At 43.3% G+C, this 24465-nt stretch overlaps 1 protein-coding gene across 7 annotated transcripts in view; it reads right to left on the reverse strand.

Annotated features, from left to right (window-relative positions):
- Ogdh (oxoglutarate dehydrogenase) overlaps positions 1–24465 on the reverse strand; it is a 72871-nt gene that overhangs the window by 33651 nt on the left and 14755 nt on the right. For 4 of the 7 annotated variants that reach the window (XM_040746696.1, XM_040746699.1, XM_040746698.1 and 1 more), the window contains exons 3-5: positions 14945–15136; positions 12246–12348; positions 3562–3606 (exon numbers count right to left, since the gene is read on the reverse strand). In XM_040746696.1, coding sequence (XP_040602630.1) covers positions 3562–3606; positions 12246–12348; positions 14945–15136 — 340 coding nt within the window. Of the gene's footprint in view, positions 1–3561; positions 3607–12245; positions 12349–12469; positions 12561–14944; positions 15137–24465 lie in introns of all 7 variants that reach the window. The other 3 variants (XM_040746700.1, XM_040746701.1, XM_040746702.1) reach the window with 3 other exon arrangements.

The raw sequence follows: 24465 nt of genomic DNA on the forward strand, positions 1-24465 counted from the left end.
AACTTAACAGAGATCTGCCTGCTTCTGCCTCCCGAGTGCTGGGATTAAAGGTGTGCGCCACCACTGTCTGGCACAATTATTTATGAGGATACTATGACATGGACAGGTGGAAAGTATAAAAATAGAGAAAAATATGTTACATAAACACCAAGTCAATAAAAGTAGGGAATATTAGTATCAGATTAAGTAGACTTCAGAATAAAACATTACTAGGGGCACAAAAAGATACATTACGACAAAAGAGTCAATATATTGAGAAGACAGCAATTCTAAATGCACAAGTAGCAGATTTTGTGTTTGCTTTTGTTTGTTTGTTTTTGGTTTTTCGAGACAGGTTTCTCTGTAGCTTTGGAGCCTGTCCTGGAACTCACTCTGTAGACCAGGCTGGCCTCGAACTCAGAGAGATTCGCCTGCCTCTGCCTCCCAAGTGCTGGGATAAAAGGCTGTACCACCAGTGCCCGTCTATAAGTAGCAGTTTTTATACATATACATATATAAATCTTTTATGCCATATAAAAGCTTATATTCCCAAGTGTGAATAAGGCAGAAGGACTGCTGAAAAGTTTTGAGGCTGGTCTGGTTTACACAGAGAAATCAAAGCCAACCTGGGCTACACAGTGAGATCACGTCTCAAAAAAAAAAAAAAAAACCACACACACACACACAAAAACAAAAAAGCAAACAAAAAACCCACCCCCAAAACAAGCAAATAAACAAAATGAGCTAACTGCTGCCGGGCGGTGGTGGTGCACGCCTTTAATCCCAGCACTCGGGAGGCAGAGGCAGGCGGATCTCTGTGAGTTCGAGGCCAGGCTGGACCGATAGCCTCCAAAACAATACAGAGAAACCCTGTCTCGCAAAAACCAAAAAAAAACCAAAACCAAAAAAACCCAAAAGTGGTGTTACAGAGCACTCCACCTAACCACAGACAAGACTCTTCAAACGACCATGGTCTACATGTAAAAACAGATGACAAAATTAGGCCATTAAAAAACTAACAGACTAGCCGGGGTGGTCATGGCGCACGCCTGTAATCCCAGCTCTCGGGAGGCAGAGGCAGACAGATCTCTGTGAGTTAAGAGGCCAGCCTAATCTACAGAGTTCCAGGACAGCTAGGGCTACACAGAGAAATCCTGTCTCAAAAAAACAAAACAAACAAACAAAAACCTGAAAGACTGAGCTCATAACAGAATCAAATTAAAAACCAACAACACCTGGATACTCTAAATAAACCAAAGGTATTAAAAATAAAACACAAAGTATGGGGGAAAGGGAGAAAGGCAATGAATTTCTGAAAACTTGTGGGAAATCTAAATGATTCCCCCAAAAGAAACATAATAGAAAAAAAGCAAAAATCAGAAAACACAACAATCTAAGTTCCTAACCCTGACCCAGGATGAGAAAAGGGAAAAACAAGACAAAAGCCAACAAGCAGCTGTAAAGAACTAAGAGAGCAGAAACCAATACACAAAACAGGGACACAAAAGGCTATTTCTTTGAAAAGATCAGTACACTAACAATCCCCTTGTAAAACAAAGACAACACAATTTACAAATGTCAGGAGTGAAACACAGTATCACTACAGATCCTCAAGATATTAAAAACATAAAAAGGAATATCACAAATTCTGTAGATATTTCACCACTTAGAAGAAATGAACCAAGGAGAACACTTCTCAATTTGCCTTTAAGTTTAACCTAATTTGTAATAAAATGTTGATAAGGTTTTATATAGGCAGAAACACTCATTCTAAAATATTCTAAAACTGTCATAACAATTGCGAAAATAAAGTTTAATAGCTACAATAATCTAGATGTGATATTGGTGGAAGGGGTCACAAACTAGAGAAAAATGGAAAATCCAATGTAGATCCACACGAATAAGACCTAATGAGTTTCTGACAACTTTATTGTATGTAGTTATTTGTATATGTGAGACACACATGCTCCAAGGCAGGCATGTGGGGTCAAAGGCCTAGAAATGAAAGGTTAGTCAGGCTTGGAAGCAAGTGCCAGATTCTATTTTCATTTTATTTTATTTTTTTCCTAGATAGGGTTTCTCTGTGTAATAGCCCTAGCTGTCCTGGAACTCGCTTTGTAAACCAGGCTTGCCTCGGCTTCCGAAGTGCTTGGCTTTTGATCCTACTTATTTTCGAGAAAAGTACAAAAGTCTCACTGAAGGAAACTCTCCAGCTAACAATGCAAAAATAATTAGAGACTATGGATAAAATAAGCATTTAAATAAATCTCAATTTAGACACTGATTTTATACATAAATAAATTCAAAATGGATTCTAGATTTATTCAACATTATAAAACATTTATAGTCCAGGCTGGCCTCAAACACAAAGTAATACTCCTGCTCCACCTCCAAAGTGGTAGGATTTTAGGTGTAGGCTACTATGCCGATAAAAATATACAAGGGGAAACCTCTGGTACCTAAGGCTAAGGGAAAGTTAAAATTGACAATGAAAGCACAATATGATGGGGGGAATGGATAAACTGTACATCACAAAAATTAAAATGTTTTGTGACTCATTTAAAACAACCACATCTCTATGTCATGGGATACTACTCATCTGAAAAACACTAACAACCTGAGTGTATCTCTACATAACTAAATTGAAGGAAAAAGATCCCAATCTCAAAACGTTACAAATGTGGTTCTACTTTTATAGCATTCATGAAATGATAAAATTACAGAAACGGAGAAGACAAGAGTAGTTTAAGGGTTTAGGCATGGTGGTAGGGTAAAAGGGGAAGCGTTCTGAGTTTTGACCCTGGTGATATCTGCTATAGTCACAACTATACCAACTGGGCATATTGACTAAAAGGTTGTGAAATCATTAATTCCTACAACTGAACAAGTCTACACTTGTTTCAAAATGCAAAGCTGAATATCTCACAGGAACTATGAATAAGACAGAGGAAAAGAAAAATGTCTTAAGAGAAGCCTGAAGGGAAAGAAACTGGCCAGGAAAGGGAGGGGTAGGTAGAGAAGACAGCAGGCAGATGGCCCCAGCACCTCAACTCTGGATTCCTCAAGGACATTTTACCCAGAATCAACTCTCCAGAACTCCTGGAAAACTTTTACTAATACTTCGGTTGTCTTTTAAACAGAGAATGGTTTGGAAACCTTGTTCAAAAAGTCCAGGAAGCAGAATCTGAAGGAATCCAGAGTCTAGCAAAAAACCACAAACAGAACAGAGGACAAAACAAGCCACCATGCAGAGCTAATGTGGCCTCAGGGACCCAGCTGGCTCCAGTAGGAGCTAAGGATGGACATGTACAGCAAAGCGATGATAGAGCATGTGCAGGGTGAAATGCTCTTCAGAACACAGAATGAACAGAGATAAACAAGCCCAGGCACACCAGGGACATGGCTCTACTTGTTGGTTAATAACTAAGCGAAGGAAAAATGTACTTTAAAGCAATTAACAAACTTTAAAACACTGATAAACGTTGTGTTAACTTTCCCCAAGTCACATGCTATGAAAAACTGCAATCCTATGCAAGTGACGTCCTCAACTCTAGAAAGGTGAAAGGCTCATTATTTTCATACCTCCTACTGTTAGCATTCGAAGTCGTTCCTTGAAAACAGCAAGATCTGAGAGGCAGAGTAGGGTAGCATGGGTGAGCGCAGAAGGAAAAAGACAGGCGAGAGTTAGTTTAAAACCTCAACACCAAAATCTTATACCATCACCACAGAAACAGGAACATAGACGGAGGTATGGACAGACGAATGGACATGGACACACACACACACAAAAGGAGACAAGGTTCGGTTTTGTGATTAGGGGTTTAATGGCTGAGACCTGTTCTGGTAAATGCAGGATCTGTTCACAGGATCTGTTCACAGAAGAGCTGGGTAAGGCCAATCAAAAGGCAGGAAGGCCACTCCTCCCAAGACTGAGAAGCCACTAAGCAGCATCATTTGATCCCACTGCTCTAACCTGGTCTCAAGAAGCCACTGACACAGTGCTTACCGGAAAGTTATATGTCTAGACCACTCTGTGATGTAAGACAAAGAGGAAAAGAAGATGAAAAGACCTATTGTGTGAATTAGCCATCTTTCAGAACTGGGTTCCAAAGAATTGGGGGTCTTTAGTCTAGTCTTCCTGTAGAAGATGGCAGAGTTGAAACTGAAGAACCCTAACTACACACAGCTAACTACACCTTATACTGCCTACTACCTGTGAGCTTTCAGACATTTCTACCCCAGCTTCCCTGGCCACTAGCGAAGCTCAAAACATTTACCCAGATACACAGAACTCTTCACCCAGAGTCAGTCATTTCACTGGCCAGGGTATGCAGATACAGACAGCAGGTGCTTCCCTTCAAGTGGAGGATTCACAGGGGAAAGGCAGTCTCATTTGAGACTCCTACAGTGTACAAACACCAGGCAAAGCTCTTCCTCTGCCCTTCTTCTCCTAGGGCACCCATCTAAGACCTGAGCACCCAGTGACTCTGTAAGACAACAAAACACATAAGCTGTGCACAAAAGCACCAACATTTTGCTTAAGGCTAGAGTAAAGACTTTAATTTTTCTCTTGGGATCTCTAGAATCAAGACAGACCAGGTCAGGCAGCCATCAGTGACCCTGCAGAGCTCAGACACAGGGGAGGGTCTCAAAGGGAGCTGAAATTGCTCGTTCTTGTTTTAAAAAAGTCTGAACAGACTGGCAGTGGTGGTGCATGCCTTGAATCCCAGCACTCAAGAGGCAGAGGCAGGTGGATCTCTGTGAGTTGGAGGCCAGCCTGGTCTAGAGTGAGTTCCAGGACAGTCAGAGCTGTTACACAGAGAAACCTTGTCTCAAAAACAACAAAAATCAGAATATAGCATGGGATAGTTTTGCCATCTGGATACTGAGTATGTAGACACAACCAAAGAGAGTGAAGGAGAACCATTGTGCTGTCACTTATAGAAAGCAACTAACTGTCTCCGAATGTATCTGAGTCTTTTCAGCAATTACTTTTAGAGTGTAGGAGTGTCACTGTGAGTAGACAAAAACTGTTAGGGATACGGCTGTGGCACTTGTAAAAGCACAGGATACAGGAGCTAAGTGTGATGGATTTACCAGTTCTTGGGCATATACAAAGAATCCCTGTCCAACACCTAGTGGCTTTCTGATCTGGGTCCTGATGCCCTTTGAATACAGCTTCAGGGAGACCTGCTTGTAGTCACCAAGAAAGCTTATTACTACTCTCCAGCTTTTTGAGGCACAAAATGTTGGACACAAAAGACAATGTCTGCTAAACTGCCATAACTCCAAAATTGTGATTAAAAAGCAATTCTAGACTTTTCAGTTTTGATTAAAAGCAATTCTATGGTGTGGCATATACATGTAGTCCCAGCTATCTGAAAGGCTAAAGGCCACTTGATCACATTGTTTTGAGACCAACCTGGGCAACAAGAATGACTGCAGCTCAAAAAAACTAAACAAACAAATCCATACTCAGCTTTCACCTCATTCTTCACAACAAAGTCAGAAGGATGTACAGGAGCGCTGACATACTGTGTCCAATACCACAGAGGCAGGAGCAAAGTCTTTTAAGTGGCTGAAACTCTGACATAATTTTGGATTTATAAATTGACTTTTAAGCTAAATGTAAGTTCACATCCTAATATTATTAGGAATTTACAAACACTAAAGGGGTATGCTTGAGAATTTTCATATTTCCTTACATTTGTTTTATAGAATGTTAATCTCAGTTTTTTATACTTAAATCTCACATTAGGAAGAAATTATTTTGTCACTGTGAGAAATTACTGTGGGATATATAACAGAAGTCACAGATGATGCTGATTCTAGGCAGGAATCTAGTTCGGGCAATACCCTTGAAAGAAAAAATTGAGGACAAGAGCTAATGGGAACAAGATGCTACCTCTCCCATCTCCGTGTCAAAATGAGCAAGGAAGAAATGACTAGCAAGCTCCCAGACAACGGTGTCACAATGCAGTTAGCTCCACAAGCTGATCTGGCTCTAATTAAGCTGTGTATGTCCAGAAGATGACAATGATGGAGGCTCGCTGTCCAGACTTGCCAACTTATAACAACCCTGCCATTTTGCAATACATACTAGTGTCTGTCTTGGTACCCACTAAACTCATGAGCCCTCTTTAAGGTCTAGGAAAAGCCTCCTTAAGCACCTTCCCACCAGGAGATAGTGGGATGCTTTCCTCTCACTACCACAGTATCAGAGAGTACAAAGAACAAGCCATGGCTGTGGGCAACAGGAAATGTGTCCACAGGGAAGTATGGTCTACAGTACAACCTAGTGCAAATTAAAATGGTCCTCCAGAGGCTTACTTGGAACCCGAACCCAACTAAGTACATTATGGAAGAAGGTATCCTATTCCAGACATCATAACCACAATCATGGAATATAACCCGTTCCTGAGGAACTGCTCTAAAATTAATCTTTAAACTTTTTATAAAAAGCCCAGAGTCCTAGTTATTCAAAGCAATAGGGCCCAGCCTAGGCGAGGCCAGAGGGAACGAAGGGGAAGGAAGAGCGACAGGATCGAGAGATACCAAGTGCAGAAGCTCATAAGTGTAAACCCAGAACTCCAGAGACAGAGGATCACTGCAGTAAGCTCAAAGCCCCACTGGCTGACACAGAAAGCTTGCAATGTAAGTATGTTTCCTTATCAAAGCTTAGCTCTGAAAACAATCTTAGATGACACCATCACGTCTGCCTTAGAGATGAGGTGACTGAGACACAGAAAGATCAAGCCTCCAGCTAAAGGTCAGGGATTATAAGATTGTAGTCTAATGAGGAGATGCTGGGACTCACGTCAAACCTGTGTACTCGGGGTAGTTGTTCAAACTACTTTTATTACAGTTTCAAACATCTAACAACATGACACCTTTTTTTTTTTAACCTATAGATATCTTTATGTCATACTATTTAAAATTTACAGCATCTTGGATGGGATGTAGCTAAATGGTATAGTATTTGCCTAACTTACTAGAAGTCCTGAGTTTGATGGAGTAGGGGTTAGAGGGAAGCTAAACATGGTGGCAAAGGGCTCTATTAATCAACACTTAGAAAAATCCAAACCAGCCAGGGGTACAAAGAGAATTAAAGACCTGCTTAGGGCTTTATAATTTTTTTATTTAAATATATAAAATTTACAGCATCTGGTGGCATATCTTTGTAATCCCAGAACCTGAGAGATGGAAATAAGGAAATCAGGAGTTCAAACCCAACCTTGGTTACAGAGCATATCCTACAGCAGTCTGGGTGGCATGAGACCCTACCTTAAAAACACAGCACCGCCACGTGCTTTCTCTCATCCCCAACTCTTAGTGCATCCACACACTCCTGGTCACAGAGAGTTGTCAGGGTTTCAGAGAGCCCTGAGCCATTTCTATGAACTTAAGCTTTACGATTTAAAGTCTTTAACATTGATCCTCACAGAAGCACAAAAACACTGAGGACATATCCAAAGTGGATATGAGGCAAGGCCCCAGGAAGGGAGAGAGGGAAGGAGGTCAAGCTAATGCAATATAGACTCAGGGGGTTGGGCTTTGTTGGAATTCCTTAAGGTTTTTATCTTTCAAAGACCCCAAGGCTGACCTTAATTTGCAGTCTGAGGGGACAGAAGATAGCTTGAGGCTCCCCAATTAGTTTAAGGTATAGACCAAGAGATGTAAATTTTACTGTTGATTCCAGCAGTATAGAAAAAGGCCACTTTTCTCATCTGCTTCTCCCGGGTACAAACCAACATTTTTGCAGTTCCTAACTTGACTAATATAGGAGGTGTCCCTGAGAGAAGGAGGTCCTGGAAGGTCTGTGCTCACAGGTGGGGTAGATAAGAAGTCCTCCGTCGGGGCTCATCCAAAAGGCTTTGAAGTGTTCATGGAACTGATGTCATACAAACAGGAAGACGAAGAGGCTTGGGACTGCCATGTAGTGCAAAGATTGGAAAGATACCGAGCAAGAATTTTCACATTACAGGGTGACATGGAGGGAAGGAAGCACTCTTACCACCTAGAAACTGGGCAAAGAGACCGCAGCTTATGCTAAACTTTTCACCACCGAATCCCAGGGCAAGGCTGAACTCACGCCCAAGGCTACAATCAGAATTGGCTCTATTTGGTCAGACTTAGGGAGTTTCTTTTACACTTTCCTCCTGTTTTTTGTTTTTGTTTTTTTTTTTTGAGACAGGGTTTCTCTGTGAAACAGTCCTGGCTGTCCTGGAACTTGCTTAGTAGATCAGGCTGCCTCTTGAGTGCTGTGTTATTTTATATCCATGTTTTTGTTCATGGTTCCTGCCTCATAACTTTCTCCCCAAGTAAGCCCACAGAAACTCCAGAGTTCCTCTTACTCAAATGGGTCAAAAACTTCTTAATCTTCCCAAGTCTTCCTATTACAAGTGACGATAAATTCCTTGATCTACCCTTTGGTAAGAGTTAAGGCCTCATTTCAGAAGGGTCCTGTCCTATGCCTGAGAGGAAGGAATGCTGAGAAATCAGTAAGCATTATGTCATACCCTTGGTATCCAACTGCATTTTAGCATTACTGTCCTTGTTTTGGTCACACTTGTGCAATACAGTCTCCATAGGAGCCCATGAAGACAGTGTTCTGCAGGCTATGCACTTTAAAACATACGTCAGTTATGTCTACATGCCAAGATGGTGGTGCACTCCAACTCCATGAAGCACAGTATCTGAGACACTTCCAGACTAGCCCTCAGCTTCTCTTCCTCTGACTATTTATATTCCTAAAATAACCTTTAAAATAAGCTATTAGAACATCCCACTATGGTGGCACAAACCTTTAATCCCAACACTTGAAAGGCAGAGACAGGTGGATCTCTCTGATTTTGAGGCCAGCCTGGTCTATTTAGTGAGACTCTGCCTTAAAAAAGCTATTTGAACACAAACTTGAAGTCTGATAGAGGCAGTCTTGAGAAGGGAGGTCCCATCCTGGATCCGATTCCATCTCCAGGTAGAGAGAAGTTAGGTGTCTTTTACATTTATTTGTCTGTGTGTCTGTATGTATGCATGCATTTACATGCCATAATGAGAGTGTGGAGGAGTCCATTCTCTTTTTCCACCATGTGGGTTCCAGGGACCAAACTCAGGCTGCCAGGCTTGGCACCAAGCATCTTTACCTGCTGAACCATCTAGTCTCCTCCTGGCTCAAAATTTCTTCCCTAGGGGCTGGAGAGATGGCTCAGAGGTTAAGAGCACCGACTGCTCTTCCAGAGGTCCTGAGTTCAATTCCCAGCAACCACATGATGCCTCACAACCATCTGTAATAAGATCTGGTGCAATCTTCTGACATGCAGGCAGAACAGTACATATGTAATAAATTAAAAAAAAAATTCTTCCCTAATGCAGGCAGTAAATTCCTCTTAGCTAACATAGATCAGAAAACCCTAATCTTTTCCAGACTTTCTGCTCTGGAGTTCATCATAAACAAATTGTTTTCATGGAACAATCTATCAGAACTGAATTAAATGAGAAGAAACTCAGTTGGTATTGACTGCTTACTTGCTGGTGGGGAGAAGTTTATCTACACCTTTCAGAGAGAGAGAGAGAGAGAGAGAGTGTGCGCGCACGCGCACGCGCGTGCGAGCGCAGAGGAAGGTATTGAGTATCTCTGCCTTATTTCCTTGAAACAGAGTCTTTCACTCAACCTGGAGTTAGGCTAACAACAACAAAGCTCCAGTGATCTTCCTGTCTCCACTGTCCACAATGCTGGAGTTACAGGCTCATGTGATCTTCCTGTCTCCACTGACCACAATGCTGGAGTTACAGGCTCATGTGATCTTCCTGTCTCCACTGACCACAATGCTGGAGTTACAGGCTCATGTGATCTTCCTGTCTCCACTGACCACAATGCTGGAGTTACAGGCTCATGTGATCTTCCTGTCTCCACTGACCACAATGCTGGAGTTACAGGCTCATGTGATCTTCCTGTCTCCACTGACCACAATGCTGGAGTTACAGGCTCATGTGATCTTCCTGTCTCCACTGACCACAATGCTGGAGTTACAGGCTCATGTGATCTTCCTGTCTCCACTGTCCACAATGCTGGAGTTACAGGCTCATGTGATCTTCCTGTCTCCACTGTCCACAATGCTGGAGTTACAGGCTCATGTGATCTTCCTGTCTCCACTGTCCACAATGCTGGAGTTACAGGCTCATGTGATCTTCCTGTCTCCACTGTCCACAATGCTGGAGTTACAGGCTCATGTGATCTTCCTGTCTCCACTGTCCACAATGCTGGAGTTACAGGCTCATGTGATCTTCCTGTCTCCACTGTCCACAATGCTGGAGTTACAGGCTCATGTGATCTTCCTGTCTCCACTGACCACAATGCTGGAGTTACAGGCTCATGTGATCTTCCTGTCTCCACTGACCACAATGCTGGAGTTACAGGCTCATGTGATCTTCCTGTCTCCACTGACCACAATGCTGGAGTTACAGGCTCATGTGATCTTCCTGTCTCCACTGACCACAATGCTGGAGTTACAGGCTCATGTGATCTTCCTGTCTCCACTGACCACAATGCTGGAGTTACAGGCTCATGTGATCTTCCTGTCTCCACTGACCACAATGCTGGAGTTACAGGCTCATGTGATCTTCCTGTCTCCACTGACCACAATGCTGGAGTTACAGGCTCATGTGATCTTCCTGTCTCCACTGACCACAATGCTGGAGTTACAGGCTCATGTGATCTTCCTGTCTCCACTGACCACAATGCTGGAGTTACAGGCTCATGTGATCTTCCTGTCTCCACTGACCACAATGCTGGAGTTACAGGCTCATGTGATCTTCCTGTCTCCACTGACCACAATGCTGGAGTTACAGGCTCATGTGATCTTCCTGTCTCCACTGACCACAATGCTGGAGTTACAGGCTCATGTGATCTTCCTGTCTCCACTGACCACAATGCTGGAGTTACAGGCTCATGTGATCTTCCTGTCTCCACTGACCACAATGCTGGAGTTACAGGCTCATGTGATCTTCCTGTCTCCACTGACCACAATGCTGGAGTTACAGGTTCATGTGGCCGTGAGTTTTTTAACATGCGTGTTTAGGATTTGAACTCAGGTCCCCATGCTTGCACAGCAAGTGCTCTTACCCACTGAGTGATCTCCTGGGCAACCCCTTATGCCTTTTTAGGTCACAAAATGTTTTTTGTGTTGATAATGAAAAAGGTTTGTTTTTCTACACATTTCCTAAATCTGATAAAGGGTATATAAATGGAAGAAATCCTGTAATTTCTAGGAGTGTTCTTGAAAACTAAAAAAACAATTTATAAACTGTCAACACCAATTCCAACAGCAATAATGTCTGATGTCTAACTGTAGCTGACTAACATCCAAATCCTTGGTTATAACTCAGCAATACCTGTAAGACCACAGGGTACATGCAGAGCCCCAGGGACTATCCCTCAAAGTGCCTTCAAGGACACTAAATTCATCTTCTCCCCAAGAGTATTAGCAAGTAGATGATCATTGATTTTATTAGCATGCAAGGTGCCTGCTGTGAACACTCTGGCCATTTCATAATTAGTCACATCATCATTTCTTTAGTATAGGTTAGCAGCACGGTGACATAAGCAGATTAACTCTGGAAGCAACTGCAGTGAGCACCGCAATGCCCATTAAGCTCACAATGAGGACCAGGTCAGGTTGGCATATCTTCTGGCAACAATGACAAAACCCCAAATATTTTCCACACATGCACCTCCCAAAGGCCCTGGCCTCCTGACGCTGTAGGGAACGCCTTCCAAAGTTTCCTCAGTGTGATCACCAGCATTTACAAATTAGGAAACCCAAACTGCACACCTTGCTCTGCAACTCATTCCTTAGGGATATGAACACCCTCCAGCCCAAGAAGCCCCACCATACTCCAGAATGGGACAGGCATGACAACAGCAGCCTTGCAAGGCTGATCAGTGGCCTTCCGAAAGGCAGTGCTGTGCAAGGTATGGAGAGCTGGAGCCAGAAGAGCTATTCTCTGAAGCAGTGAGCCAGGTTTCTCAGTGCCACAGACCCTTCCTTTGAAACTTTGTTCTCCAGATTGAGACTTGGACAATCTGGCAGGAGACTGAGGTGTAAACAAAACCCTTAAAGCAGTAAGGCTACACTACTGCTCGACTCAAGTGATCAGAACGAAGGAAACTTGAGAGCCTTTCCCTCCTGTCTGGTACCCTGGCTAGCACAGGCTGTGCATAGCAAGAGGAGCTCAAGCAGCGCAGCTGACTGCTCGCAGACCCTCACCAAGTTTGTCTGTGGATGAGATAATGTCAGCGGGCACGGAGGAGTCCAGATCAGCATCCAAAATCCCCAGGGGGTCCAGCTGTGCTACATGGTGCCCTCGTATCTATGAGTGGGCCAACAATGAGAGGGAAGGACACACACAAAAGGACAGGAGAAAAAAAAGAGGGAAGGGGCAAAAAAAAGTAAAATTACATTAAAATTAGCATTTACATATTAATTCTCACCCACGTTTGAAGAAACAGTTACCGGAGCATCATCAAAATTTACACAACTAATTCCGAGAGGATCAAGTTTTGCAATGTGGTGACCCCTGACCTGGAATAATAACACAAGCAAGTCATTAAGCAGATCCAGTAAGTTTCGGGAAGGGGTAACAGAGTTATACTTCATACAAATCTTTCTCAGAAAGGAACATAGCTCAATGAACCCATAACATAGAATTAGTTCTTTAAAAAGTTTAAAACAGTTTACTTTCAAATGCATTACTGTGAAGTGGGCCTGGTAACACACACCTATAACCTAAGATAGAAGACTGCAGCAGAGAACTCAGTGAGACTCTGTCTCACCAGGAGAGAGCTAAGGACATATACAGCTCAATGATAGAGTACTTGCTTAGCAAAACTCAATTCATAGGTTGCCATAGGTTCAATTTCCAGTAAAACACACACACACACACACACACACACAAACAACCCAAAGCATTATTGCACATAAATGCCCTCTTACAAAGATAAAAACGGAATAAATTTCTCAAGTTATAATAAACTTGGATATTTAAAACCGAGCATTGGTAGTGCACATCTTTATTCCCAGCACTCGGGAGGCAGAGACAGGTGAATCTCTGTGAGGCCAGCTTGGTCTACAGAGTGAGTTCCAGGACAGGCTCCAAAGCAATACAGAAAAACCCTGTCTCCAAAAAACAAAAACAACAACAACAACGAAATAAACTTGGATATTTAAAAATGAACTTTATCTTGGGGATCTTTAGTTTCTCTAGATCAATGGAAATAAGATGTGCTGGGAGAATTGTTATTCCAGTGGGAAGACAATTATTTCCCTGAGGAGGAAAATGAAGTCTTAGTGCTAGCTGTGCTTCAAAGGGTATAAACAAGGTGCCATCTTAGGGCTAAGGGCTCTGGCCCTAATGCTGCTCAGAGTAGGTCACACATAGAACAGAATCTCCCAGTACTACATTGGTTTAAAACATTTGATCTGACTATAAAAAAAAAAAAAAAACAGAGGGGGCAAGAAAGGAGGCTCAGCACTTAAGGAGCACTGGTCTTCCAGGGGACCCAGCTTCCATTCCCAACGTGGAGGTTAACAATCATCTGTAATTCTGGCTCCAGAGGACCCAGTGCCGTCTTTTGGTCTACATGGGCACCAGGTACACATCTGGTGCACATACATAATGCAGACAAAATAACCATTTACATAAAATACAAAATGAAAAAATAAGAGGCTGGGGGTAGAGCTCAGCGGCAGAGCACCTGTGAGCCACTTGTACCCACACGAACTGCATCCAATCTCAGTGCCACCAAAACAACACAGGCAGGGAGGTGGGGAAGCCCTCCCATTTAAAAATGTTTTAAAAAGTATATTTATTTCTGAGACAGGGTCTACTATACTACTATGGAGCCCTAATTGGCCTGGAACTTTCTATGTAGACCAGGCTGGCCTTAAGCATACAGAGAAACACCTGCCTCTGCCTCCCAAGTGCTGGAATGAAACACGTGTGCCACCACACTCAGAAAATTCCTTCAAGTGGGTTTTTTGCTTTTATTTTTCAGTTAGGAATATTTCTGCCACAGTCCTTGCTACAATTTGAGAAGATGAGCAGGCGATGAGAAGTCACTGGAAACTAGATTAAAAATGTTACTGTAGTCAACTGCAAGCAGCATCTGGTCAGGGCTATAGCATTTACAGCACTGTGTACATGTACATCTCCCTCCCAAGTCAGCCCACAGTCCCAGGAGACTGAGGGCCCAGGACCTTCCTCAACAACCACCACCAGGAACCCGAAGCATTAGGCAGAAACAAGAGCTCAGGGCAAGCTCCCTAGATGCTACTGCTTTGTCCATGCTAGAGTAGGCAGTGGAGCCTGGACTCTCACTGGAGTTCCTAGAAGGAAGCTACCTGGTTTATTTTTCTGTACCTTTCCTCCTCAAATCTACGGTCTGAATTCCGGCTCCCCAACAGAGGTGGGCACCGAGGAAAACCTTTGGTCATTGTGCTTAGATGGAAAAAAGAGCCCAATCATGCTGAACATATCTGATGAGGCTGGCTGCTTGCCGGCAGACTTTAGATATAATACCCTTGTCTCACGCACATTTTGCAGATTACTCTTCCCTACTCTCTGGCTTCTGCCTCTAAACTGTATGGACTTGCTTTTTTACAGTTCTCAGCTGTTAACTGAGATGGGACACTGGTCCATCCCATTCACTGCCCTTCTTACCAACTGTCAATGCCCTGCCACGTCACACACTGAGTTGTCTATGAATACAAATCACCAGCTATTGTGAGACAGACCATTAAAGCGGAAGAATTGCTTAACTAGGGGTAGTCTTGCTTCTCTTCTCTTGTATATTTGACCAAAGCAGGAAGGAAAGAGCTGGCATTTGGAAGAGAAGTAAAACACCACACATCCAGGAAGGCCTGGGGAAGACGGTGACTTGTGTGACAGATGGACAGCCGCTGCTCACCTGATATGCCCTGATGAGAGACTGCACTGCCAGGTGGTCTTCCACAAGTTTGTCGACGTTAGGCTGTGCCTCCATCAGGGACTGTGCGCGGGCCATGGTAGCCAGGGAGCTTCGACTCAGGGAAAGAGGACTCTGGTAGGCAGTGCCCGGAGGGGCTCCGGCATTGGTGTTTCGGAAAAAAATGTCCCATGACTAAAGACAAAAAGAGTAGTTACATGACTCTCCCTTAAATGCCATACAGAACTATCCTCTACAAAAAGGCAACACTGTCATTTCCTTATAGTTCTATTTTTATTATTTAGATTTTAATAATTTAATCTGCATTTTGTAATATAAATCATATACTACATATTTCTTAAGCCACCTAACACAAGATTTACGTTTTAAAATATTTAAAGATATATGTATTTTTAAATTTTTACTGATTTTTATTTCTGTGTAGATGTGTGTCTTAGGGTTTTCACTGCTGTGAAGAAATATAACCATGGCAACGCTAAAAAAGAAAACATATAATTGGGTGACTCGCTTATAGGCCAGCGGTTCAGTCCATTATTGGCATGGTGGGAAGCATGGCGGCGTGCAGGCTTAGGTGGTACTGGAGCTAAGATCCTTACATCTTGACTCAGAGGTAACAGGAAGTTGGCTGAGACACTGGGTGGTATCCTGAGCATAGGAATCCTCTCAAAGCCTGTCCCCCAACAAGGCCATACTCACTCCAACAAAACCACACCTCCTAATAGTGCCACTCCTTAGGAGATTATGGGGCCAGTTACATTCAAACTGCCACAATGTACACGCCTGACACTGTGTGTACTGTAGAATCCACGAGAGGGCATTGGACGCTCAGAAGTGGAGTTCCAGGTAGTTGTAAGCTGCCCAGGTAGTATGTAAGGTGGAAACTTACTGTTTTTTATGCTCCCCTTCCTAGAACTCTGCAAAGACACTACACATGTGTTTTTTTTTGGGGGGTGTGTGGATATGGTATGGGGAGGTTAGTGGCTATCAACAATTCCGTCTGTGCCTGGGGACAACAGGTGAAGATGATTCAATAAATCATAATATTGATCATTAAGGTTCTTTGTCTGAAAAAAAAAGAGGGTTTTATCATGCTAGGAATGAAACCCCAGGCCCTAAACATGCTGGGCAAGTGATTTGCCAATGACCCTCTTCTCCACCCGCCCCCCCCCCAATGTGGTCATCTGGCTTTTGCACACTTAGCTCTTTCATGATGATGTCCAGGTACCAACATATCTGATTTATGAATATAGCTACATGCTCTTGGTACATAAACCAGGAAGCTCCCTGCAACTACACAAAGAACAGGGTGGCCTCTCATTCTAAAATACTTAAAGACATTTCTTAAATACTTGTAACAGTCTACAGTAAGAACATGTTCCCTTGTATTAAGAAAGAAAAAAAATTAAAAAGGGGCTGGAGAGTTAAGAGCACTGACTGTTCTTCCTGAAGACCCAGGTCCAATTCCCAGCACCCACATGGCAGCTCACAACAGTCTGTAACTCCAGTTCCAGGGCATCTGACCCCCTCATAGGTGTACAGCAAGGAAAACACCATTCAATGCACATAAAAATAAATAAATCTCAAAAAAAGAACCATTTTAAAAAATTTAAAAACAAACCATTTGGGCTGGGCATGGTTGTATACACCTTTAACTCTGGCACTTCAGAGGCAGAAGCAAGGTGATTTTCCATTGAGTCAGGGGCCAACCTGGTCTACACAGTGAGTTTTAGGCAAGCCAAGACTCCACTGTCGTAAAACCAAACAAGCAAACAAAAAAAAACTAGGAGTATGATTGCACAGCCATGTATATGTGGTAAAAACACTGCACACTTTAAAATGATGGCATTTGTATTATATAAACTATATTCCAATGACAATTTTTCAATGTTTCAATAATTATCACCTTTCTGGTTAATTAACTGGGTGCTGATTAGAGAAGAAAAATCTGATGTTCTCTTCGGGTACCTACCATGAAATCTACTATAGGAACATTCAGACATAAGCTGATTGCCTGAGACATGAAAAAAGAGATTACAGGGCTTGGGGGTGGTAGCACATGCCTTTAAGATCTCCGAGTTCAAGGCCAGTCAGGTCTACAGAGTGAGTTCCAGAGCAGCCAGCGCTACACAGAAAAACCCTGTCTCAAAAAAACAGGTTACAACTTTACTTTTCAGAAGATATTATCCAAATGTTTGTAACACAAATCCAGGATGTTCACTTCTCAAAAACATGGTATTAATCTTCCTCTGTCAATCTGGCTCCCACCAAAACTCACTGTGGCTCCTTCTCTAATGTGGGAGAGAGCCATATTTCTACCTAAGTGGGGAAATGGAAGAGATGACTGCTAGCATCTCATTCAGATCCTGCCAGGTTCTACTCCAGACATCTGGAAAATGGCTATCCACGAAATTTGATGGGTAACTCCAGGTGCTTCTGGCGTCATGGAGCCTTTCCAGCAGGTCCAAAAGAGCTCCCTACATCTGGAAGGAGGAATGACTAATGACAGCATACTTTGGCTGTCCAACCTTCTGGAAGCAGACATTAAAGACGAATGTATACTTTGGCTATTGGTGCCTGTTCTAGAAGCAGAGGTGATCAAAGACAGCATGAGTATCTATCCGTCTAGAAGAAATGACCATGGAACACATGATTTAGTGATCCATCTTCAAATACTCAGTCCAATAAATCATTAGATAGCTCTCCCTGGTCTACACCCATGCCTTCAGTAAAAGTCTCTTCAATGTAGCAGCAAACTGGGCAGGAGACAATCCAACCCCATCCCATACCAGCACTGCATGCTAACAAGAAGCAACTTCTCCTACGTATAACCCCATAAAGGTTTTGTATCACTCCAAACTAGCTCTTGTAGCTGGCTCACTTAGTCCAACTCTGACACTCAAGGCCTTCGGCTGCAAGATTGGTATAGCTCTGACAGCAAGTAGGACATGAAGAACAGCATAACCCCAACCACCTCCTTTTTATCTTTTTATCTTCATAGCATCCCTCATGGTTGGGGAATCAAACCCAGGGCCTCTTATACACCAAGGAGGCTTTCTACAATTGAACTAAATCCAAAGCATGCTTTCTTCCTTCATTTAAAAGAAAAAAGACTTATTTATAAATTATGTACACAGTGTTCTGCCTGCATGTATGCCTGCAGGTCAGAAGCCAGAAGAGAGCACCAGATCTCATTACAGATGGTTGTGAGCCACCATATGGTTGCTGGGATTGAACTCAGTCAGTGCTGGCTTGTAACCTCTGAGCCATCTCTCCAGCCCCTCTTCCTTTATTTTCTAAGAAGGTCTCATGTGTCCCAGGCTGGTCTTAAACTTGCTATGTAGCTAGGATGACCTTGAACCTCTTACACCTTGTCTCTACTCTTCTAAAATGTGGGGATTCCAATGAGTGCCACCACACCTGGCTTATGCAGTGCTGGAGACCAGACTCAGGACTTTGTGCATATGAGGAAAGCACTCTACCAACTACAACTACAACCCCAGCACTCAAACTTTGTTTCTTAGGTAGGGTCTCACTATGGCCAACTGGCCAGGAACTTACTTTGTAGACTACGTTGGCCTGGAACTCAGACATCTACTGGTCCCAGCCTCTGGAATACTGCTTCACCATGCTAGGTCCCTAACACTTTTTTCCTGCTTTATTGAGACAGAGGTTTTCTGTGTAGTCATGACTGCCCTGGAACTCACTCTGTAGACCAGGCTGGCCTCAAATTCAGAGATCCACCTGCCTCTGACTCCCGAGTGCTGGGATTAAAGGCATGGGCCACTACTGCCCAGCTCCAGACACTTAAATCCTTAAAACATACTATCCCTGCTGTGGAATAATCGTTCTGCACATTGTGAAAATGTTTTGTTCTAATTGTTAATAAAAAGCTGACTGGCTGATAGCTAGGCAGGACTTTTGGACCAAAGAGAATGCTGGGAAGAAGTACAAAGTCAGAGGAGTCGACAGACAGAGAGGAAACAGGACCTGGACAAGAGGTAAAAGCCACAAGCCTCAGGGTAGCACATAGATTAATAGAAATGGGCAAATTTAAATTGTAAGAGCTAGTCAGTAATAAGCCTGAGCTATTGGCTGAGTATTTATAATTAATATTAAGTCTTCATGTTGGTTATTTGGGAACTGGTGGGCAGGAAGGGTCTGCCTGCATATCCCTTCTATCTCATAGAATTCACTAAGAACACAGAAACATTACCTATGACCAAGACCTAAAACTGAGAATTTACCTGAGCTATAAAAATGATACTGTAGGCCGGGTGCTGGTGCCCCACATCTTTAATCCTAGCACTCGGGAGGCAGAGGCAAGAGGATCTCTGTGAGTTTGAGGCCAGTCCACAGAGTGAGTTCCAGAACAGGCTCCAAAGCAATACAGAGAAACCCTGTCTAAAAAAAACAAAACAGAAAACCCCTGGTCTACAAGAGCTAGTTCCAGGACAGCCTCCAAAGCCACAGAGAAACCCTGTCTCAAAAAAACAAAACAAAACAAAAAAAAAAGAAAAACTAAACCAAAAAAAAAAACTTTGTAGATGGGCAGTGGTGGTGCACACCTTTAATCCCAGCACTCGGGAGGCAGAGGCAGGCGGATCTCTGTGAGTTTGAGACCAGCCTGGTCTACAAGAGCTAGTTCCAGGCCAGCCTCCAAAGCTACAGGAAAACCCTGTCTCAAAAAAACAAACAAACAAACAAACAAAAAAAAAACAAAAAGCAAACAAACAAAAACCCAAAAAATAAAACAAAGAAGATATTGTAAAATTCTGGTGAGCAACAACCACTTATGGATCAGAATCTAAACGCTATAGTATAAAATCAAAATGTTTGAAGACAAGTATGATGGTGCACTCAGGAAAGAAAGGCAGAACTGACAATTCAAGGCTAGCCTGTGCTACACAGACAGACACTCAAGTTGGAGAAGGGGCAGGTACAGCAGCAGGGCTTGGTTTTGAAGGTCACTTATAACACTATGAAGCAGGAAGGTGAGTTCAATGCTAGAGCTGGGGACATAGCTCAACTGGGAAAATGCTTGACACATTACATTAGCATGAGGGCCTGAGTTTGACCCTCATGTCAAAGAGTCAGGTATGATGGTGTGCACCTATAAATCTTGTGCCAGGGATAAAGATCCTATCTGGGGCCTGCTAGCCAGCTAATTTAGCCAAATTGGCAGACTCCAGGTTCAATCACTCTGCCTCAAAAAATAAAGTAGGGAGGCTAAGGTCATGGATGTACAAGCATGAGGACCTGAGTTCAAATCCTGAGCACACATATAAAAAGTCAGGCACGGTGGCACCACGCCCAGTTCCCCAAGACCCTCTTTTTTTGTGCTTAAAACTCCAGGAGATTTTCAATTGGTTGGAAACAACAAACAGAAACTCTGCTTATACTAAAGTCAGTCAGGAAAAACAAAACAGAAAGGGTAATGATCTCCAGTTGCTCTTGTCAGGTAATCAAAATATACGTACCTGTGCAAGAAGCACCCCTACCTACTGACCACACTTTCTTCCCATAGCCTTAATGAAACAACTTCCTTTTGGGAAGGCCAGAGGCCATTTTTCTCTTGCCTCTGCAACCCTGCATCTTACCCACAGCTCTCATTCCCCCAACCATGCCTTCATCTCTCCCAGCCGATGTGCCAACATCCACGTCATTGTCTTCTGTAACATCCCAGCCCTGGGTTTGGGGTTCTCTGTAGGCTTTAGAAACCTTACTGACCACCTACTTGTAGATCCTTGCCTTTCCTACATCCTCCTTAGGTATCCACTCATTCACCTCACACAGGTGTCACTGTTAACACCTAGATTTATTGCTATCTTTGGAAAAGGTTCCCCTTATCCTAATTCCAGCCCTGCTGGTCTGCATTTATCTCGAGTCTATTATCTGTTACTAGTTTGTCTCCATACCCCCACCACAACTCAGTCTATCCTCACAGGGATGAAGGAGAGCACCACTAAGCTAAGACATTAGTGCTTGGCCTGCACAAGAGGAAGCTTCTGCAAATGTGAGAAGAGCTGCAGGGGAAAAATAAGGTCAATTCCTTCACCTCCAATTCCTGTTCAGTACAAACTGGAGGACATTAAGGAAAGTAACAGCATTGGTGGCACTGATGAGAACCTGACCAACTCCAATCTTATGGTGAGTGAGAAAAATGAGCCTAAGTTTTCTGTTTGTCTCAGTCACATTCATTCCTACCTTCACTGTCCCTTGCTATTACCCGAACAAAGTCCAAGATCAGTGTGAAAAAGGACAGCAATTTCTACCCTCAGAAATGTGTCTGGGGACCAGGAAGAAGCGAAAAGAAAGCAAACAGCTGGATCGCTGGGAAATGTGACTTCACAGCAGTTTCCTCCAACAGGAATGGTTTCTTCCATAAGACAGACAGAGCTGGACTCTGGCTCCAGGGGGAAGGGTGGTGGTGGAGACTTCTGAGTCAGCTGACCTTTGTTCAAGTTCCCAAGTCCACCACACCCATTTCTAAGGTCATCCAACCTCTTACTTGGCATTTTTTTTGCAATAATTAAGAAAACTATTTGTCTCCTTGCCTAGATTAGTACTAGACTGTACAAAGTTCACAACACTCAAATCTCACCAGAGATAAAGTCCTTTGTAAAAAGGTTAAAATATCACAGTAGGTGGGCAAGATTACAAGCAGCACTCAAGGGGCACGAAGCTGTCAAGACAAGAGAGGGCTACAGGCACAGGAGGTGCCTATCCCAAGGCACCAGTCTCCGCACCTACTACTCGATTTTGGGACTCTCTAGAAAGTATACATAGTTTTTTTTTTCCCCTTTTTTGGTTTATTGTAAATGTGCGCATACACGTTTATATATGAAGAATATATATATATATATGAGTGGTTCATGTGTGTGCACATGGATGTGGGCAACAGGGGTATCATCTTCCACAGCTGTTCTTTACCATAGTTTTTTCAGGTAGAGTCTCTCACTGTCCTTTGTGCTCACTGGTAGAGCTAGACTGGTTTGCTAGAAAGCCCCAGAGATCCTATTATCTCCACCTTCCCCATGATGGGACCACAGGGATGTACTACCTGCTACAGTCATATTTTACATGAGTGTTAGAGATTCAATTCAAGCCATTGCTTTACTAACTGAGCCATCCCACTAGCTCAATATATATATTTCCCCCCCTTTAAAATGAGTTGTCCCGCCTGGCGTGGTGGTGCACGCCTTTAATCCCAGCACTCAGGAGACTGAGGCAGGCAGATCTCTGTGAGTTTGAGGCTAGCCTGGTGTACTCAGCAAGTTCCGAGACAGTTTCCAAAGCTAGAGAAACCCTGTCTCAAAAAACAAAACAAAAAGACCAAAATAATAAATAATAATAAAGAGTTGTACAATGTATTGGGGGGGCAGGGGAAGTGTTTTTGTTTTCAGACAGGGACTCACTCTATATCCCAGACTAGCCTTGAACTCATAGAGATCTACTTGTCTCGGTCTCCCCAGTGCTAGGATTAAAGCTGTGCCCACCGTGCCTAGCAAAAACATGACTTTTTTTTGTTTGGTTTTTTCGAGGCAGGGTTTTTCTGTATTGTTTTGGAGGCTGTCCTGGAACTCGCTCTGTAGACCAGGCTGGCCTCGAACTCACAGGGATTCACCACCTGCCTCTGCTTCCTGATTAAAGGCATGCGCCACCAACTCCCGGCTGAAAAAAATGACTTAAAAACCTGTTTCTGGCCAGGCAGTGGTGGCGCATGCTTTAAGTTTTGGGAACAAGAAGACAAATTAAAGTGAGCTTCTACTGTCAAGGAAAATAAGTAAATAGAGTTCACAAAATGTACAATGTTCACAAACGCTGAGAAGAGGGCACTTGTTCACAGGGCACCCTCAGACCCTGAGTCTTGAAGAGCAGCTGAAGGGGAAAGATCGCATGCTGAAGGCCATGCCATAGCTACAGCAGGAAGGTCAGATGGCACGGGAAGAGGCAGATAGGAAGCTGTGCTAAAAGCAGGGCCTGGGACACAGTACTTGAGGGCACACTGCTGAGCTATCGTGTGGGGGCTAGCACCTCGCCCGTGCCACCCAATGCTAACAGGAAAAGGGCGCTTACAGAAGAGGAGCTCATGTCTTCCTGCCAATCTTCCACAAGTGGGTTTAAAGTTATAACCTTTCTGCCAAGATGACTTGAAACACATTTCAAATGAAAATAACTTTAATACTGTGGTTGAAATAAAACGAAATCTGAGTTTCCACTTTATTTCTAGAAAACCAAACGCACTTAGTCCTATACTGGTGCCTGTCAAATAACCAAGGACATGTGACAATAACGTGGTGACATGGGTGGGGCAGGCTCAAAGGCCTCTCTACTACTGATAAATTTTTGATGAAGCCCAGCACTATCAATATATGCCCTCCCTCAATTATTAAGTTCAAATGCTAATTATACTTACTGCTATCAGTATGAGTTACAGGGAAATGAGTGAAAGCCAACAGTAAGGGTAATGGGTTTCCTTTGAGCTTTGTTCACCCAGTGCCCTGTGATCACCTATCCACAGGATAGCGAGTGCAACTTTGAGGAGCAAGCCCTGCTATCTTAGCTATGGCAGGCACAGGCAAGACTGGCTGCATGCCTCCTCCTCCAAACCTATGAATCTGTTCTGACTCACACTGAGTCCTTGCAGAAAACACCCTGGGAATGACTTCAAATGTGAATATGTGACTACCTTGAGTGAACAGGTCACAGCCCCAATTTGACAGTAGCCAGAATAAAGGCTGCAAACATTCAAAAGCATTCAAGAGGGTAATTCCAATAAGTGGGAGGCAGAGGCAGGTGGATCTCTAGGAATTTGATAGCCAGAGCTGTTACACAGACACCTTGTCTCGAAAAACCAAGAAAGATTCAAGAGGAGAGCTGAAGTTCAGACACTTCTATCACTCAGGCAATCCCTAGGCAGGAAGTCTCTTTTCCAGCAAGACCAGACACTGTCCAGCACTACCCCATCTGAGACAAAACCGCAGGTACACTTCGATCCACGCTTCCTGACACTACAAACCCATTACAAGCTAGTTAAAACTAGAGACCTGATGGGAGCATGCCTGTAATTCCACTACTCTTGAGGCTGACAGCCTGTAAATAATAGTAATGTATCATTACCTAGCAGGTTAAAAAAAAAAAAATCAAGCCAGGCGGTGGTGGTGCACGCCTTTAATCCCAGCACTCGGGAGGCAGAGGCAGGCGGATCTCTGTGAGTTCGAGACCAGCCTGGACTACCAAGCGAGTTCCAGGACAGCGTCCAAAGCCACAGAGAAACCCTGTCTCGAAAAACCAAAAAAAAAAAAAAAAAAAAATCAAAAGAAACTAACAAAAACTAGAGTAATCACTATTAGATGTCAGCAAAAACACCAAATGAATGTATGATTCATGCATTTACAGTACAGTATAGGTGACAGAAGTTTATAAACTTTCTGTCTAGGTATGTGAATTAAATTGTGATGGATACCTAAGACTAAAAAAGAAAAGCTCCCTCAGCTCTGACC

The sequence above is a fragment of the Mesocricetus auratus genome, unplaced genomic scaffold, assembly GCF_017639785.1.
Source record: "Mesocricetus auratus isolate SY011 unplaced genomic scaffold, BCM_Maur_2.0 Super-Scaffold_100006, whole genome shotgun sequence".
Classification (NCBI taxonomy): domain Eukaryota; kingdom Metazoa; phylum Chordata; class Mammalia; order Rodentia; family Cricetidae; genus Mesocricetus; species Mesocricetus auratus.